Below are 18608 nucleotides of genomic sequence, written 5' to 3'. Positions count from 1 at the left end.
CATCAGGAAGTTCACGGTTCACATATTGCTGAAGCTTGGCTTGGAGAATTTTGAGCATTACTTTACTAGCGTGTGAGATGAGTGCAACTGTGCGGTAGTTTGAGCATTCTTTGGCATTGCCTTTCTTTTTGGGATTGGCATGAAAACTGACCTTTTCCAGTCCTGTGGCCACTGCTGAGTTTTCCAAATTTGCTGGCATATTGAGTGCAGCACTTTCACAGCATTATCTTTCAGGATTTGAAAGAGCTCAACTGGAATTCCATCACCTTCACTAGCTTTTTTCGTAGAGATGCTTTCTAAGGCCCACTTGACTTCATGTTCCAGGATGTCTGGCTCTAGGTCAGTGATCACACCATCGTGATTATCTGGGTCGTGAAGATCTTTTTTGTACAGTTCTTCTGTGTATTCTTGCCATCTCTTCTTAATATCTTCTGCTTCTGTTAGGTCCATACCATTTCTGTCCTTTATCGAGCCCATCTTTGCATGAAATGTTCCTTTGGTATCTCTAATTTTCTTGAAGAGATCTCTAGTCTTTCCCATCCTATTGTTTTCCTCTATTTCTTTGCATTGGTCGCTGAAGAAGGCTTTCTTATCTCTTCTTGCTATTCTTTGGAACTCTGCATTCAGATGCTTATATCTTTCCTTTTCTCCTTTGCTTTTTCCTTCTCTTCTTTTCACAGCTATTTGTAAGGCCTCCCCAGACAGCCATTTTGCTTTTTTTTGCATTTCTTCTCCATGGGGATTGTCTTGATCCCTGTCTCCTGTACAATGTCACGAACCTCATTCCATAGTTCATCAGGCACTCTATCAGATCTAGTCCCTTAAATCTATTTCTCACTTCCACTGTATAATCATAAGGGATTTGATTTAGGTCATACCTGAATGGTCTAGTGGTTTTCCCTACTTTCTTCAATTTAAGTCTGAATTTGGTAATAAGGAGTTCATGATCTGAGCCAGTCAGCTCCTAGTCTTGTTTTTGCTGACTGTATAGAGCTTCTCCATCTTTGGCTGCAAAGAATATAATCATTCTGATTTCAGTGTTGACTATCTGGTGATTTCCATGTGTAGAGTCTTCTCTTGTGTTGTTGGAAGAAGCTGTTTGTTATGATCAGTGCATTTTCTTGGCAAAACTCTATTAGTCTTTGCCCTGCTTCATTACATATTCCAAGGCCAAATTTGCCTGTTACTCCAGGTGTTTCTTGACTTCCTACTTTTGCATTCGAGTCCCCTATAATGAAAAGGACATCTTTTTTGGGTGTTAGTTCTAAAAGATCTTGTAGGTTTTCAGAGAATCTTTCAAGTTCAGCTTCTTCAGCATTACTGGTTGGGGCATAGACTTGGATTACTGTGATATCGAATGGTTTGCCTTGGAAACGAACAGAGATCATTCTGTCGTTTTTGAGATTGCATCCAAGTACTGCATTTTGGACTCTTTTGTTGACCATGATGGCTACTCCATTTCTTCTAAGGGATTCCTGCCCGCAGTAGTAGATATAAAGGTCATCTGAGTTAAATTCACCCATTCCAGTCCATTTTAGTTCGCTGATTCCTAGAATGTCGATATTCACTCTTGCCATCTCTTGTTTGACCACTTCCAATTTGCCTTGATTCATGGACCTAACATTATATACTTAAAAGTTGCTAAAAGAGTAACCTTAAATGTTCTCAGCACAGAAAAGGACTGGGAATTATGTGATGTGATAGAAGAGTTAGCTAATACTACTGTGATAATCATTTTATGACAGTTGATCCTCAAACAACTAGGGGGTTTTCTGCACAGCTGAAAATCTGCATATAGCTTAAACAGTCAGCTCTTTCTGTGGTTCCTCCATATCTGTGGTTCAATCAAACTCGGACTGTGTAAGAACTGTAGTATTTACTACAGGGAAAAATCTGTATAAGTGGACCTGTGCATTTCAATCTCATGTTGTTCAAGGGTCATCTGTATATAACACATCAATACACTGTACATCTTAAAATTATACAATGTCATATGTCAGTTCTATCTCAGACTGGAGGGGAAAAGGTGCCAAATACAGCTGCTCTAAACTATCAAAGTATCCTTAGACAGAACTCAGCATTTTCCTTTTGTACAGGGGGATCCACTGTTATGAAGGTCTGCAGGTTATACAATTTGGGGAGTTTTTCCAGCTTTGTTGAGAAATAATTGACATATACCACTGTATAAATTTAAGGCAGATGGCATGATGGTTTGATTTATATATTGCAAAATGATTACCATAATAGGTTCAACTAATAACCATCTTCTCATATAGATACAATAAAAAGAAAAGAAAAAAAGAATAAAGAGGAAAAATTTTTTCTCCTTGTGATAAGAACTCTTAGGATTTATTCTTAACTACTTTCCTATATATTGTACAGCAGTGTTAACTATAGTCATCATGTTGTACATTACATGCCTAGTATTTATTTGCCTTATAACTGGAAGCTTGTACCTTTTGATCACCTTCTTCTAATTCTCCCTCATCTCCATTGCTGGTAACTACCAGGCTGATCTCTTTTTCTATGAGTTTTGTTGTTGTTCAGTCACTAAGTCATGTCTGACTCTTGGTAAACACATGGACTGCAATATACCAGGCTTCCCTGTCCTTCACCATTTCCTGGAGTTTGCTCAGACTCATGTCCATTGAATCAGTGATGCCATCCAACCATCTCATCTATGAGTTAATGTTTTTCTTTATGGGAAGCTCTCTTTAAGAAAACGAATACAGAACCTCCCTGGTAGTCCAGTGATTAAGAATCCACCTGGCAATGCATGGGACATGGGTTTGATCCCTGGTCTGGGAAGATCCCACATACCACAGAGCAACTAAGCCTGCACACCACAACCACTAAGCCCACGTGCCTAGAGCCCATGCTCTGCAACAAGAGAAACCGCAGCAATGAGAAGCCTGCACGCTGCGACTACAGAGTAGCCTCCACCTGCTGCAACTAGAGAAAGCCTACGCACTGCAACAAAGATCCAGCACATCCAAAATAAATTCAGTAAATACCTGAATTTTAAAAAGAATACAGGAATAATTATGAATACAAACTTAGATGCTAATGTGACTGTTTATTAGGAATGAGAAAAGAAATTGCAACAAATTACTGACATCATGAAAAATGAGGTCCTTTTCTTCTGAGGACTGATTATAAGGAAATGATTTCTGATTGTAACCTTGCCTATCCTCTCCACAAAGAACTGTCTACCTCTCTCGGTAACAACAAGAACTCAAAGAGGACTGGTCTGGGTGAAGAGCACTGATACTTACATTTAATTAATTAGCATCTTTGTAAATCTGCCTCTACACTACAAACTAGATTTCCATTCTTAATTAATTAGCTAATGCATCAACATTTATTAGTTTGCACTGGAAAGACAGATGATGACTAATCTCCAAGATTTCACAGCAGGTATATTCAAAATGGATAACCAACGAGGCCCTGTTGTACAGCACACGGAACTCTCCTCAGTGTTACGTGCCAGCCTGGATGGGAGGGGGTTTTGAGGGAGACTGGATACAGGTATATGTGTGGCTGAGTCACTTTGCTGTTCCCCTGAAATGACCACAGTACTGTTAATTGGCTATACCCCAATACAAAATAAAAAGTTTAAAGTTTGAAAAAAAAAAGATTTCACAGTGGGGAGGACATTTCTGTAGGAAGGAGATGGTAGAAGGTCTCCAAAATGCCATCAAGGCCTTCCTCCCTGGACAAGCACGCTGCTCTTTCCATCAACAGCAGATTCTGGTTTGTACCTCATTTTATATCCCTGGATATGTTCCAATGCCTCCTGGTTTATAGTCTATGTGAACTTGAATAGAATTTGTATCCTATTGTTGTGTGAAACTTGTGCATGCTAAGTTGCTTCAGTCATGTCCAACTCTGTGAAAATTGTATAAACCTTAATTATGTTGAATTGGTTCATAGTGCTTTTCAGCTCTTCTATATTCTTCTACCCTTCTGTTTATTCATTCTATTAATTTTTGAGTTTGATTTTGAAACTCCAACTTAAAACCTTATCTACTTAAAAATAATTTTTATAATATACAGTAATATGTAGTAATTTTTTGTAATATACAGTACAACTGTATGTAACTTTGTATTTCCCAAGTCTCATCACACTTTCAAACTTATAAAATAAAAAAAAGAAGGAAAGAAAAATGAGTGGATTCTGGTTCTCCTTGCCTCAAATATGGACCTACCACATGGTTTTCTTCATCAGCAGGATGGGGCGGAGCTGATGTTCTGGGACTTCAGAGGCTGGGTCTTAAAACACTTGTAGCTTCTGCGTGCGTCTCTTGAACTCACTCTTGGGAGGCTTCTCAGAATCCAGCTGCAGTAAGGCCATGAGAAGCCAGAACCACACGGAGAAGCTGTGTGTAGCTGCCTGGGCCGAGCTCTCAGCTGATGGCTAACTCTGTGAGAGCCATTCGGACTTTCAGCCCCTCTAGTCTTCAGATGACGGTAAACCCACTGACATCCAGCTGTGTGTATGTGACAGACCCCAAGGGAGAAGCACCTAGCTGAGCCCATGCAACCCACAGAAGTGTGGAAGATAATAATAAAATTCTTCCATCAAGTTCTAAGTTCAGTGTGGCTTGTTTTATAGTCAACAGAGGCACAAAGGGTTGTGATGTCACACTTCTAGACCCCTCCTCCCTATAGGATTGGTGAGAGAGAACTTGGGGCAATGAGCCCTCTGGAGTTTGCTCCTTGGACCCAACTCATCCGTAAGCAGTGCCTGCTCCCTCTCCTGTCTGCTGTCCCTCTGTGGGGTGGAGAGATGAGAGCCTACAGCGGTCTAGGAGGTAAGATTAATTTGAGGGCTGGAGGTGAGGAATAGGAAGTCCATTTTGGTCTTAGATCCAAAGCATGGTTTCTAGCCTAACTTTATCCTCACTATAAAGTTATTTTCATCCCAGACTCCTGTGTCTGTTTTTTAAACTGGATCAGAAAACTCAGAGGGAAAAAAAGATAAAATTATTTTTCTTCCTTAGACCTCAACAAGCAACCTTCTTCCTTTCTCACAGACTAGAAAGCAAAGTTTTTTTTAAGTTTTTAAAAATTTCACTCTGCCTCATACTCTAAATACTCTTCCATTCTTTCTTTCTCTGTCTCTTTCTATGTTTATTTGGCTGTGTCGGGTCTGAGTTGCTGCACATGGATTCTCTAGCTGTGGGCTCAGGAGTTGCTCTGAGGGGTGTGGGGAGTCTCAATTCCCTGACCAGGGATCAAACCTGCATCCCCTGCGCTACAAGGGGGATTCTTAATCACTTGACGACCAGAGAAGCCCCTCCCCTCAGTCCTTGTTATTAACACATTGTTCTGTGAAATGCCTTTCTGATGCGCCTCCATGTGGCTTTCCTGGTCCCTGCCGGACTCAGATCCTCACTGCCGTGTGGGTTCACCTGCGCGGTGGTCTCCCCATCTGTATCTCCCCACCCCTGCACCCTCATCCACGTGCTGCTACAAGCTAAGGCTTCCACTGCCTCATTCACCGATCATGCTGTTCCCCTTGCTCAAAACCTGCTCTGCCACCCTGGGACCAGTTCAAGGCCCTCCAGGATAATTAGCCTCATTATACCTACTAGCCCTTCAAGCTAATCTTCCAAACTCACTGATTCTGTAAGGCAAATTTATTTCACACCGACTTATTCCTGCTGCCTTATTTTTCTTGTTCTACTTATCAACACTGAATATTCACTGGAAGGAGAGATGCTGAAGCTCCAGTACTTTGGCCACCTGGTGTGAAAAGCCGACTCACTGGAAAAGACTCTGCTGCTGGGAGGGATTGAGGGCAGGAGGAGAAGGGGGCATCCAGGATGAGATGGCTGGATGGCATCACCAACTCGATGGACATGGGTTTGAGCCAACTCCGGGAGTTGGTGATGGACAGGGAGGCCTGGCGTGCTGCAGTCCATGGGGTTGCAAAGAGTCGGACACGACTGAGCAGCTCAACAACTACTACTTATCTTGTCCTTCTTCAGATTAGATGGTTCTCTCTCCCTTCTCTGAATTCCCCTAGTCTCTTAGGAGTCAAGACTCACAGGGTTTACAGTTGATGATTCTTTGGCTAGTCATACCTTACAAGTGGCCCAAAATTCTGATTCCATGAGGACACATTCCCCCGTATGCTACCTGATACACACTACTGGACTCACGAGCTCTATATAAACAACTAGTGAGATTTTGTGGTCTTGATGGAATAGGAACTACAAGCTAATATTTATTATGTCAGATTCTGTTTTAAGTACTTTTTATATGTCATTTAGTTTGTCCCTTGGGTTCCTGGGCATAACGATCCTATCGTCCTCTTTTTACTGAGGAGGAAACTGAGATTTAAGTGAAGTAACTTTCTCAAGGTCACCCAGCTAGCAAGTAAAGAGGCAGAGCTTGCGGCCAAGACTTGATACCAGTCTGAGTTTCTAACCTCAATATCACACTGCCTCCTAAGGGATTTTTGAGGGCCCTAGGGGATCACTGTGGACAGAGACTGCAGCCATGAAGTCAAAAGATGCTCCTTTGAAGAAAAGCTATGACAAACCTAAGCAGCACACTTAAAAGCAGAGATGTCACTTTACTGAGAAAGGTCCGTATAGCCAAAGCTGTGGTTTTTCCAGGAGTGATGTATAGATATAAGCGTTAGACCATAAAGAAATCTGAATGCTGAAGAACTGATGCTTTTGAACTGTGTAACTGGAGAAGACTCTTGAGAGTCCCTTGGACTGCAAGAAGATCCAACCAGTCAATCCTAAAGGAAATCAACCCTGAATATTCATTAGAAGGACTGATGATGAAGTTGAAGCTCTAATGCTTTGGCCATCTGATGCGAAGAACAAACTCACTGGAAAAGACCCTGATGCTGCGAAAGATTGAGGGCAGGAGGAGAAGGGGGCGACAGAGGCTGAGATGGTTGGATGGCATCACTGACTCAATGGACATGAGTTTGAGCAAAGTCATGTGAAGGACATAGTGAAGAAGATAAGATGGTGAAGGACAGCCTGGTGTACTCCAGTCCGTGGGGCTGCAAAGAGCAGACATGACTTACCAACTGAACAACAAAGGGGATATTTTAATTCTTCCTCTACAACCCAAAGATAATTACTCTAACATTTGAGAAAATTTCCTTCAAGAGTTATATTTTTATGTATATATGTATACACATGCACATAACTTTTTACTGACTTATGATCATGCTTTCATATATACAATCATATTTTGTTTATATATTTGTTATATATATTATATATTTGTTTATATATTTTGCTAATATAGTCTAACCATCTTCCACCAATATTGTTTTTTATGAATTGGCCAGACTGCAGAAAGTACACAGTACAATAAAACATGCTCGTTCCCAAAATGGGATTTTGGCCTGGGGCATGAAAAGCTACTGAGAATCAGAAGACCGTAAATGTTCAGATGTCAATGTGAGACTTTAAATATTGTTCAGGTTTTCATGGGCGACAACAGGGGCAGTCTCCAACAGAATAGTCAATTCTTTTCTTCATATGAAAGTCAACACTGGGAACCCCCATAAATGCAAAGCCTTCCAGAAGCAGGTGGGTAATGAAGACTAAACCATGTACCAGACTGTATGCCAGGCAATTCTGCAGATGTTCTTTGCTTTTCCAAGCACCTTGTGAGTCTAGGCATCCTCAGCCCACCCGCAGGCTGAAAGGACCTGCAGAGGTCACAGGTAACGCCAGCTCGAGGGTTGGAATTTAGATACTGGAGCCAAAGGTCTTCCTTCTTTTAGAGAAGTCTGTTTCAGATGAAAGAAAAAAATAAAATCTGGGACTTCTGGTGGTCCAGTGGCTAGGACTCCAAGCTTCTGCATTAGGAGGCCTAGGTTCCATCTCTGGTCAAGGAACTAGATCCCACATGCCACTACAACTAAGAATTTGCTGCTGCAAATAAAGATCCTATGTGCTGCAACTAAGACCCGGTGCAGCCAAATAAATACAGATAAATATTAAAAAAAAGAAAAAGAAAAAAAAAATCTAGAGGAAGACAACCAAGAATGAGCTAAGTGAGTGATCCTGAGTCACAGAAAACAGCTGACAGGAATCCTGAACACGAAGGAGAGGAAAAATGAAGCTGAGAGAAAAGCAGTCTCCTTGTCCAGTCTGGCAGGGACTGGAATGGGGGGGCCCCTGCTGAGTTGATAGAGTTGGCCTTGTAAACCGGTCCCCAGCCAGAAAAAGATCCCGTTCTTCCAAGAGCCGAAAAGGGGCCTAAGGTCAACAGCACAGTCTTGGAATGGAGGCCCGAAGGCGAGAAAGACATTAAGAGGAATCCTAGCTGTCGGGAGGGCCTGCCACAGGCCAGAAAGGGGGCGTGGCGTGGAGGACATCTGGAGGTTTAGGCTGCAGGCCCAGGCCACGCTGCCTGAGGACTAGGTCACGAGGTGTGTGCTGGACAGGGTGGAGAATTGCTGGAAAGAAGGTGCCGAATGCCTCTGAATTCACCAACCCTTTCCTTCTCCACTTGAATTCTTTAGGGTGATATACAAAAGCCAAACAGTGATGAGCTTCATCAAGCAAAAGGATGGAGACCTGGTGGGGGGTGTTTCTTTTATGAGAAGAGAGGCTCCAGTTACATGGAGAAAAGATGCTGTGGACCAAGGGTGGGTCAAAACGCTTCTCTTTTTTCGCCAAACAGGCCTCCACTCGGTTGGTGGGGGCCTCTCATGGAATTCAGTTCTTCTTGGCCAGAAATCCTTACCTTAGACCTTGGAAGACATGAGGGAGGCTCTGCAAACCTGGCGGCTGCTCATTGGGTTTGGCAAACTCTAGATTTTTCCAGCGCCTTGTGTTCAGCAAAACTGAGAATGTGTTTGGCTAGAAACCCTTCTCTAATTTTTAAACCCCTGTGCATTTTTTTTAACATAAATTTGATCCACATGGTTTCGATTTATTTTTATTTAACTCATCAAATCGAATTAGGAGCTACAGTGATGAATGGGAACAATGCTGATTTCCAAGAAGATTTTTGAGCCTTTTTTCTTAGAACAATCACATTCCAAACACCCCCACCCCCGCCCCACCACCATTCCCCTCCCCGCAACCGTTAAAACTACCAGACTGAGCTGAGTTTGAAATTTAGAACCCAAATGTGAAATAAAGATCCATGCTTGGCAAAGATGAAGCATAGCAGAAGAATGTTCTTAGGAAGTCACGGTTAGAAAGCCAGCATAGACTTGGGGTGGGGGTGGGGAATGAAGACAGAAGGGAGTGGGTTTTTCTTCATTAGATAGTTTAAGAAGATCTACCTAGCTTTGGGGGCTCCTAACAGCAGCCCCTGAGCTGTTTCTCTAGGGTCTGACTTTATCGCTTCTACCCAGGGAAAAGGGGCTTCTGCTCCAAGATTGGGGACAGGGGGTCCCCAGTACTCCTCTCTTTCTTCTACACTTCTCATAGGAGTGGATTCAAGCTGCTCTCCCCACCTCCTCTCCAATCTTCCTCCCTGTTTCCTGGCTCTGGCCAAGGCCTCTCCATCTGGAAACATTTAAAATGTACAACTTTAATCTCGTGCAAAGGAGTCTTGAGATCTGCACTACATACCCATTAAGCTAAATTATAGGTGAACAATCTCATTTGCACAATTCTGTCTGGCCTCAGTTGGCACACGCGAAAGGCCATTCCTGTTTCCCAATTACTTTTTCTACCACACCATCATTTTCTACAATATCAGTCTGGGGCCAGCCATATTTCTCTGAGAATCTCTGGCCACTAAGGCCCCAGGACAGAGGTACTCTCTTCAGAGTCCCTTCAAATAGTCCTCGGGGGGCCCTTGGACACACCAAAAAAATCTCCTTGAATTCAGCTTCTCTCCCTTACAGAGCCTGAGTGAATCAGACAAACTTGAGTATGAGGATCATCTTGTTAGTTAATAACTGTACAGCCAAGGGGAGTTAACTTTCTTCCCTGAATCTCAATTTCCTGATCTGTAAAATGGGTATACTAAGCATACATACCTCACAGAATTGTTGTGAGGATTTTTAAAAAAAAGTATGTTGTTTGGCCCAGACTCAATAATCAATAAATGTCACTTGTTATTGTTATCATAAAGGTGCTACACTTTATTCAATTCTACAACTTTCCTAAGAGCACTTACATTTTTCCAGAGGTTGCTGGTTCCCTTTTAAATCCTCCCCCATCCCTCATTAATGCTGAAACAACCACACCACTTCCCTGAGAATCAGCATCACTTCAGACAGGTAACATGAAGTTTCTGATCAACCAACAGATTTTTCATTAGTCCTCAGGGAATCTCCCAGGTTGGCCCTCCTTAGGATCCAGAGTAGCACAGCGATTGGAAGATCTATAACCTAACTGCACGGAGAGATCATTTTTCTGAAAACCAAACTTCTGATTTTATATAGAAAGTATATGTGTGTTTATGTGTGTATTGGGGTGGGGAGGGTGAGGAGGTCTTCATTCTCCTTTAAGGAACAAAATGGTTAATTAGTGCTTCCTTAGAACACTCCCCCACACTTCATCGATGTTTTTTTTTTTGGTGGTGGTGGGAGGAATAGAAAGGTGACAGTACCATTTAATATGCCTGATAAATGCCTCTCTCTCAGGGGGGAAAATATGGATGCCCATGAGTATAGTATTGGGCTTCCCAGGCGGTACTAGTGCTAAAGAACCTGCCTGCCAATGCAGGAGACATAAGCGATGTGGGTTTGATCCCTGGGTTGGGAAGATCCCCTGGAGAAGGAAATGGCAACCCACTCCAGTATTCTTGCCTGGAGAATCCCATGGACAGAGGAGCCTAGCAGGCTGCAGTCCATGGGGTTGCAAAGAGTCAGACATGACAGAAGCAACACAGCATGCACAAATATAGTCTTTAATGGTTCCCTCTGGCCAGGAGGACTTTTAGCAGTACTTCAGGGATCCTAGTGTTGACCAGAATAGAGGGAGTAGGTATCCATCAACATCCAGGGGAACTGAGACGCTCTGTTGTCAAGATCCTCATCATGCAGAATTGCTATGAAGGCTAAAAGAGAGACAGCTACAAATGGTAAATAGTATTTCCACCAAGCTGATCTCACTTGAGATCCTGGGTGATATTAGGACACGCATGTGTCTCCTATTCCTGCTACTCACTAGAGATTTTCTTCTGGTGAGATTTCCTGTAGCTGGGTATATTTGAGATGTCAACCTCAACCTCAGTTCAGGACTCTGAAGGAATTAGTCCTGCTCACAGCGCTGCCACAAGGCTGGGCCTGGGTGGCTGATTGTGCCCACTGATGGCTCTAGAGTGGACACAGTCTATAGGCTGTGAAGTCAGTTGTGACCTGGTAGAAAAGGTGAGCTGGGCCATTGAGATTCCTGTCTGGTAATGTGCACCTGAGGGAGTAAGAAACCGGGTGGCCTGATAGCAGAGACCTATGGAACATGGCTGGTCTTAGAGCTGCCTTGCTTCCAGAATCACCTTCTCTTCCATAAAGCCTGGCTCTTCAAAGGTTCTTGTGGACCCCATAAATATCTCTTCCAATAGTAAGAAAATAAGCACCTCCTTTTGAGTCAGCATGAGTGGGTTTCTGTTTCCCTCAACAAAAGCAGCCTTCACTGAAAACACAGCACTCACCCTTGGGAAGAACATCAGATGGAGCTATGTCTAAACATTCTGAGCATTTCCAGAGGCACTGTTTCAACAGTTAATTACACATACGCAAACACTGCTGGGTCCCCACTCAGCCCTCCCTGGCTCTCCTCTACTATAGAAACCGCAAACCTTCCTCTCTCCCCCAGCCTCCTCTGTAGCCAGGGGAGGTCGGGTACCACAGTTTGGGACGAGAAGCAAATGCACGTCTACTGGGACAGATGGGCTGCTCCCCTTCTTCCTACCTTTTATGAAAATGTTACGCTTGAACCTGCATTACCATCTTGCAACCACGAAGGGAAAACAGCAGCAGAGATGCCCCCCCGGCACATGGAGGTGCCACACCAACATGAACAGCCACCAAATTCCAGCCTTCTTGTTATGTGAGAAAATATACCCATAAACTACTAAGAGTTTTCTATCACTTAGAAACAGTATCTTTTCTAAATGATATACCTTGAAGTAGAACTTGATGTTGTTTCCTGTATTATAAGAAAAATGATTTTTTAAACCAAAGATATGACAACTTGTTTTTCAGTTAACTTTTAAACATCAACTGAATGATACTAGCTTTCCAGGCAATTAGAATCTAAGAGGGGATAAAATATGTATGTAAATCAACATGCTTAAGCAGAAAGTGAAAACACTCTCCAGGTACCTGGAGTAGGGGGAGACATGACTTCCTGTTGGGGGAGGGGAAAGCAGAAGAAGTATTTACATTAAATCCTAGAGATAAAAAAGAGCTTGGATGTTTGGAGATGAGGGGGAAGGGCATTCTAGGTGGAAAAAAATAGTTTGAGCAAATATGGAAAACTAAAGATCATATACCAAAAATAAGTTCATTCTGGCTACTGTAGGGGACCAAATCAGATTTTTGAAGTTGGACTAAATTATAACAAGTCCTTATAATTTGTTATAATAAATTATAACAATGCCAAGTGAAGGAGTGTGCACTTTATTCTCTGAGCCTTGGAGTGTTGTTGAAGGTTTCTGAGCAAACAGGTGTCAGAGTAGTTGTTTAGGAAAACTGCTCTGATGGCAGTACGTGGGCTGGACTGAGGAGGCAAGGAATGCCACCAGGCTGTGCAGCCATCTGGGCAGGAGGCGATGAAGAAGGAAAGAGGACAGCTGAAGTGAAAATGGAGTGGAGAAAAGAAACAGACATGAGAGATAATGCAGAAGTACATGCGACATGAGTTGGCTACTGCCTGGATACGGGGTGAGAGTCATGGAGGGATAATGTAGAAAACATGTTCTTGTACAAAAGAGAAATAAAAACCTCATGTGGTACCTCTGGAGCTGAAGACAGGAATGGTTTTATGTAGATGTTGGAGTCATGCACCTTCAGGTCATGGTCCCCAAGTCCCCTGGTCACTCCAATAGTTGCCATTACACGGGCCTAGGAGTATAAGCAGAGGGTCATCAGAAACACTCCCACAATCAGAGAAAGCATCCCCACCAGTGCAGGTGCCACGGGCTGTGAGAGCAGCAGTCATTTTCCAATCCCCACTGCCCCTGGCTGTTAAGTTCTGTGTGTAGTTGTTTTCGAGGAAGAGCCCACCAAGGTTACCTATATACTTGAGGAGTGGCTTTTCTACCAATTACCTACATTTGAATGGGCAGCTGCTGTCTTCGCAGAGACTGGAGGGAATGATGTCCAATAAACTCAATACAATACATCTGTGATGTCTACAGCTACTGAAATCAATTCAAACCAAATCAACAGGATCCGTCATCCATACATCCCCCATCCGTTCATCTGTCCACCCATCCACCCATCCATCCATCCATCTGCTATACACCCATTCTTCAAGTATTTACTGAATACCAGCTATGTCTCTAGTTCTGTGATAAAAGATATAAAAATGTCAGAGGCAGATCCTGCCATTCCACAGCTCATATATTTTACTTTATGGCTGGAGAAAATGTACCATTAGAAATGTACCATTAGATTATAACTTGTCCTGCTAATATCCTCACACAACTCCCTCTAGGTAGAAAGGAACAAGATGCCACTTTGCTGTAACTCCACAGAGACCTCATGGCTGAGACCATGCCATCTGTAGCATTCTCTGCATGGAAGCAATACTATTGTACTAATGCCTATACTGTCAGCCTAATGATCTCCTGGGAGACCACAGATATGAGTCACCCAAACATTTATTGAGCACCTACTATGTGCAGATACTATCCTGTGGGGGACACATGTCTATGGTCTTGTACCTACTATAAAGGAACCTGGTAAGGGAAAGACTAAGAGGTACATGTCTGACTAACAATATATAGAATACGGCCGAGTGTTGAAAGACAAATAAACAATGGATTATGTGAGTTCAGGGGAGGTAATTCTTCTGAGAAGGTTCCCTGGAGGAGGTGGGGCACTACATTTTTCTGCAGAAGGATGTCCAGCTCAGGTGAACACAGAGGAACGGAGCTCTAACATATGGGGCACTACATTTTTCTGCAGAAGGATGTCCAGCTCAGGTGAACACAGAGGAACGGAGCTCTAACATATGGCTCATCAACACTATACCTGGTGTAGTGGCGTGGTTCACAGACCTATATTTGAATCCTTGCTCTGATGCTCTGGTAATAAGAGTAACATAGAAATGCTATGCCTCAACAGTATGTGAACCATGGACTTCCAGATGTTCAAGCTGGATTTAGAAAAGGCGTAGGAACCAGGGATCAAATTGCCAACATCTGTTGGATCATCGAAAAAGCAAGTGAGTTCTTGATGTTCAAGAAAGCAAGATGTTCAAGAAAAACATCTATTTCTGGTTTATTGACTATGCCAAAGCCTAGGACTATGTGGATCACAACAAACTGTGGAAAATTCTTAAAGAGATGGGAATACCAGACCACCTGACCTGCCTCTTGAGAAGTCTGTATGCAGGTCAGGAAGCAACAGTTAGAAATGGACATGGAACAACAGACTGGTTCCAAATAGGAAAAGGACTATGAAGGCTGTATATTGTCACCCTGCTTATTTAACTTCTATGCAGAGTACATCATGAGAAATGCTGGGCTGGAGGAAGCACAAGCTGGAATCAAGATTGCCAGAAGAAATATCAATAACCTCAGATATGCAGATGACACCACCCTTATAGCAGAAAGTAAAGAAGAACTAAAAAGCCTCAATGAAAGTGGAAGACAAGAGTGAAAAAGTTGGCTTCAAGCTCAACATTCAGAAAACTAAGATCTTGGCATCTGGTCCCATCACTTCATGGCAAATGGGGAAACAATGGAAACAGAGACTTTATTTTTAGAGGCTTCAAAATCAATGCAGATGGTGACTGCAGCCATGAAATTAAATGATGCTTGCTCCTTGGAAGAAAAGTTATGACCAACCTAGACAGTAATATTAAAAAGCAGAGACATTACTTCGCCAACAAAGGTCCGTCTAATAAAGGATATGGTTTTTCCAGTAGTCATGTATGGATATGAGAGTTGGTCTATAAAGAAAGCTGAGTGCCGAAGAATTGATGCTTTTGAAATTGTGGTGTTGGAGAAGACTCTTGAGAGTCCCTTGGACTGCAAGGAGATCCAACCAGTCCATCCTGAAGGAGACCAGTCCTGAATATTCATTGGAAGGAGTGATGCTGAAGCTGAAGCTCCAATACTCTGGCCACCTGATACGAAGAACTGACTCACCTGAAAAGACCCTGATGCTGGGAAACATTGAAGGCGGGAGGAGAAGGGCACGACAGAGGATGAGATGGTTGGATGGTATCACCAACTCAATGGACATGAGTTTGAGTAAATTCCGGGAGTTGGTGACAGACAGGGAGGCCTGGCGTGCTGCAGTCCATGGGGTCGAAAAGAGTTGGACACAACTGAGCAACTGAACTGAACTGAGAAAAACTAAGAGATGACCCTCTAACACATTACCATGGTCTTCATCCTACTTTCCCTCAAAAGGCTGTGAATTTGAAACTGGATTTACATCCGAAGGTGGGCAGGATTACATTTAAGTGGAAATGAAACCATAACGCATTTTTACAAGGCTGGACTCAAAGCGGGTAAAATGCAGACAGAGGATGTGAGCCTGGGGACCTCTGGCCAGGCACTGCTCTGTTGGGAGCTCCCTTTAAGCTGACACACATTCACCTCTAAGTATGGAAATTCTGAGTCCCTATGCCCCCTCCACTTTCCTCCCTGCTGGAGTACATTCTCAGGTTGGACAAAGCACAGATGGGCATTTTAGTCCAAAGAAATTTGACATTTCTGCTAGTTTACAAGTCCCACACAGGTCCTTCAAAGCAGTGGCAGAAATCAAATGAGATTTAACAGCAGTGAAAGTATTCTGAAACTTCTGGGGACATGTGTACAGAAAAGAAAGAGAAAACCCTGTGAAGGATCTAGACAGAACTGATGTGTTGCATTCTAAAGCTTCTCAAGAGACCGTGGACTCCTGGGACAGAGGGGTCATGCTACTTTGGTACAGGGTATGCCTGGAGCCAATTGGAGCCATAGTGGCTTTTAAACAGGTCAAGAGGTACAGTGACTGAATTCACCAGCTACATATCACAGAACTGTCAAGCCCTAATTTACTGGAATGCTGGAGGAACATGATATCCTGGTGAATTGCACTTTTTGCTGAACTGGGAAAAACCTTGCTCCTTTAAATCCTACTGCTAATCATCAGTAGAAGAACACATTTGTCCATTTTTCTGCTGTAGCAAGGAGAGTATAGTCAACAAAGTTCCACATAGTCAAAGCTACAGTTTTTCCAGTAGCCACATATGGATGTGAGAGTTGGACCATAAAGAAGACTGAGTGCCGAAGAATTGATGCTTTTGAACTGCAGTGTTGGAGAAGACTCCTGAGAGTCCCTTGGACTGCAAGGGGATCAAACCAGTCAATCCTAAAGGCAATCAATCCTGAATATTCATTGGAAAGACTGATGATGAAGCTGAAGCTCCAATACTTTGGCCACCTGAATCAAAGAGCTGACTCACTAGAAAAAGCCCTGATCCTGGGAAAGACTGAAGGCAGGAGGAGAAGGGGATGACAGAGGATGGGATGGATGGATGGCATCATTGACTCAATGGACATGAGTTTGAGCAGGTTCCGGGAGATGGTGAAGGATAGAGAAGCCTGGCGTCCACGGGGTCACAAAGAGTTGGACACGACTGAGTGACTGAACAATAAAGGAGAGTATAGGGGCTTCCCTGGTGGCTCAGATAGTAAAGAATCTGCTGCAATGCAGGAGACCTGGGTTTGTTTCCTGGGTCAGGAAGACCCCTTGAAGAAGGGAGTGGCAACCCACTCCAGTATTCTTGCCCAGAAAATTCCATGGACAGAGGAGCCTGGAAGGCTACAGTCCATGGGATCGTAAAGAGTCGAACATGACTGAGTGACTAACACTTTCACTTTCTTTCACGAAGAGTATACTGAACAGCTTATTAAATACTTATGTATTTACTGATGGCCTGCCATGAGTCAAGTACCAGGCTAGACGGGTCCTAAGGATATGAAGGCAACAGGATGTGGTGCTGAGCTTACTGGAACTCACTGGGGAGCAGCAGGGTAATACTGAGAATCTCAGCACCATGAAGCCCAGAAACTGTAGGTGCAGATCACTGGGCTGAGTGATTCTCATTGATGGTGTCCACTATACACAGAACACGAAACCCTACCAGAAACCGAGCCCTTCCCTGTTCTGACTCTCAACCAGGGTGGCAAGGCAGAAGGTGTCCATCTCCAGGAAAGGGGGAAGTTGGTTTGAAAAATGATGAATTTATTGATCAAATATTCATGTGTCATTGCCCTCTGTGAAATTCCTCTCTCCTTCGAGCAAAATTACTGCTGGGCTACACTGAAGCCAAAACCTACTCCTGTGTGCACTTTCATACCACACACACACACACACACACACACACACTCGCTCAAACTCTGTCCACAAAGGCATCCTTCAGTTTTCTTATGAGTCACTTGTTCTGATAAAAGCTATCACATGTTGAAAAAAATTTCAGTTGAATGTTCTTCTTAATGTGACCACATTTTTCACTTTTAATTGGAACTCTCAGCGCTTAGTTGAAATGTATTCATGTTCCGAGGAAGAATGCAATGATTCAGAAGCTGTTTGTTCTTCCTAGGAAATGACTTCAAAGCTTTCTCATCTCCACTCCTGCACCCCTCTCCAGTCTCTGCTCAGAGACCACTTGAAGATCGACAGCCTTCCTTCGGCCCAACAATGTTAGAGTCTGACAGGGGCCCTTGGAGCTGGTGATGAATGGTCTTTGCTATCTCAGCCTGGGATCTGATCCGTGTGATCCTATAGTTTATTGAGGTGAAACTCTGGATCCCCTTCTCATGGGGCAAGTGGAGAAGCTGGCATGTACAGTCTGAGCATCCATGGTGGAATGCAAGAGCACCAGAAGGAAGTGGAGGGCCACAGCTCCACGGCTCGTACCAGTCAGTCACGTGACTGCCTGAGCGGTTTTAACCTTGCAGTCCCTGCTGCCTCATCTCCCAAATGGATGTAAGACAGCCAGCTCTGCCTGCCTCGTGGCTTGTTGTCAGTACACAGTGAGATGATGTATGTGAAAGTGGTTGTGTTTAAACACTGCAAAAAGTTATGCAAATGGATCGAGAAGGGGGATGTCATTTTCACAAAACTGACTTGAGTCCCCTGTGCTCACCACTTCCATTCCCCAGCCCTGCCACTCCCTGGACCCTTAAGGCAGGAGACCTGAAGGAAGGTGGAGGTGATATTCTCTCAAGCTGTCAAGACTACAAAATCACAAGCTGCCAAGTGGAACACGCAGATTGCCATGGGCTCCGTCGAGAGAGAGCCTGGTTCTCTCAATCCAGGGAGGGCACGTGCCTACCTTCTTGCCTTCTCCATATATAAGGGGAAACTTCAAGTCATCATCCTCAATGGTTTTGTATGCCCTGTAGGAGGATAAACAACATTAAAAAAACAGGTTTGCACTCAATTAGTGACCCACTGCCCTGACACAGGATGCCAGGCAGTTTATTTT

At 43.5% G+C, this 18608-nt stretch overlaps 1 protein-coding gene across 1 annotated transcript in view; it reads right to left on the bottom strand.

Annotated features, from left to right (window-relative positions):
- The window catches only part of PPM1H (protein phosphatase, Mg2+/Mn2+ dependent, 1H), a gene marked incomplete at its 5' end in the record, with an annotated part of 306969 nt that overhangs the window by 35614 nt on the left and 252747 nt on the right, over positions 1-18608 (bottom strand). The window contains 2 exons of the mRNA XM_010841630.1: positions 12911-13018; positions 18456-18519. Coding sequence (XP_010839932.1) covers positions 12911-13018; positions 18456-18519 — 172 coding nt within the window. The remainder of the gene's footprint in view (positions 1-12910; positions 13019-18455; positions 18520-18608) is intronic.

This window comes from Bison bison, unplaced genomic scaffold, assembly GCF_000754665.1.
Source record: "Bison bison bison isolate TAMUID 2011002044 unplaced genomic scaffold, Bison_UMD1.0 scf7180017864163, whole genome shotgun sequence".
In the NCBI taxonomy this organism is placed as follows: domain Eukaryota; kingdom Metazoa; phylum Chordata; class Mammalia; order Artiodactyla; family Bovidae; genus Bison; species Bison bison.
Note: the sequence above shows the minus strand (reverse complement) of the source record. Positions and strands in the feature narration are given on the sequence as shown.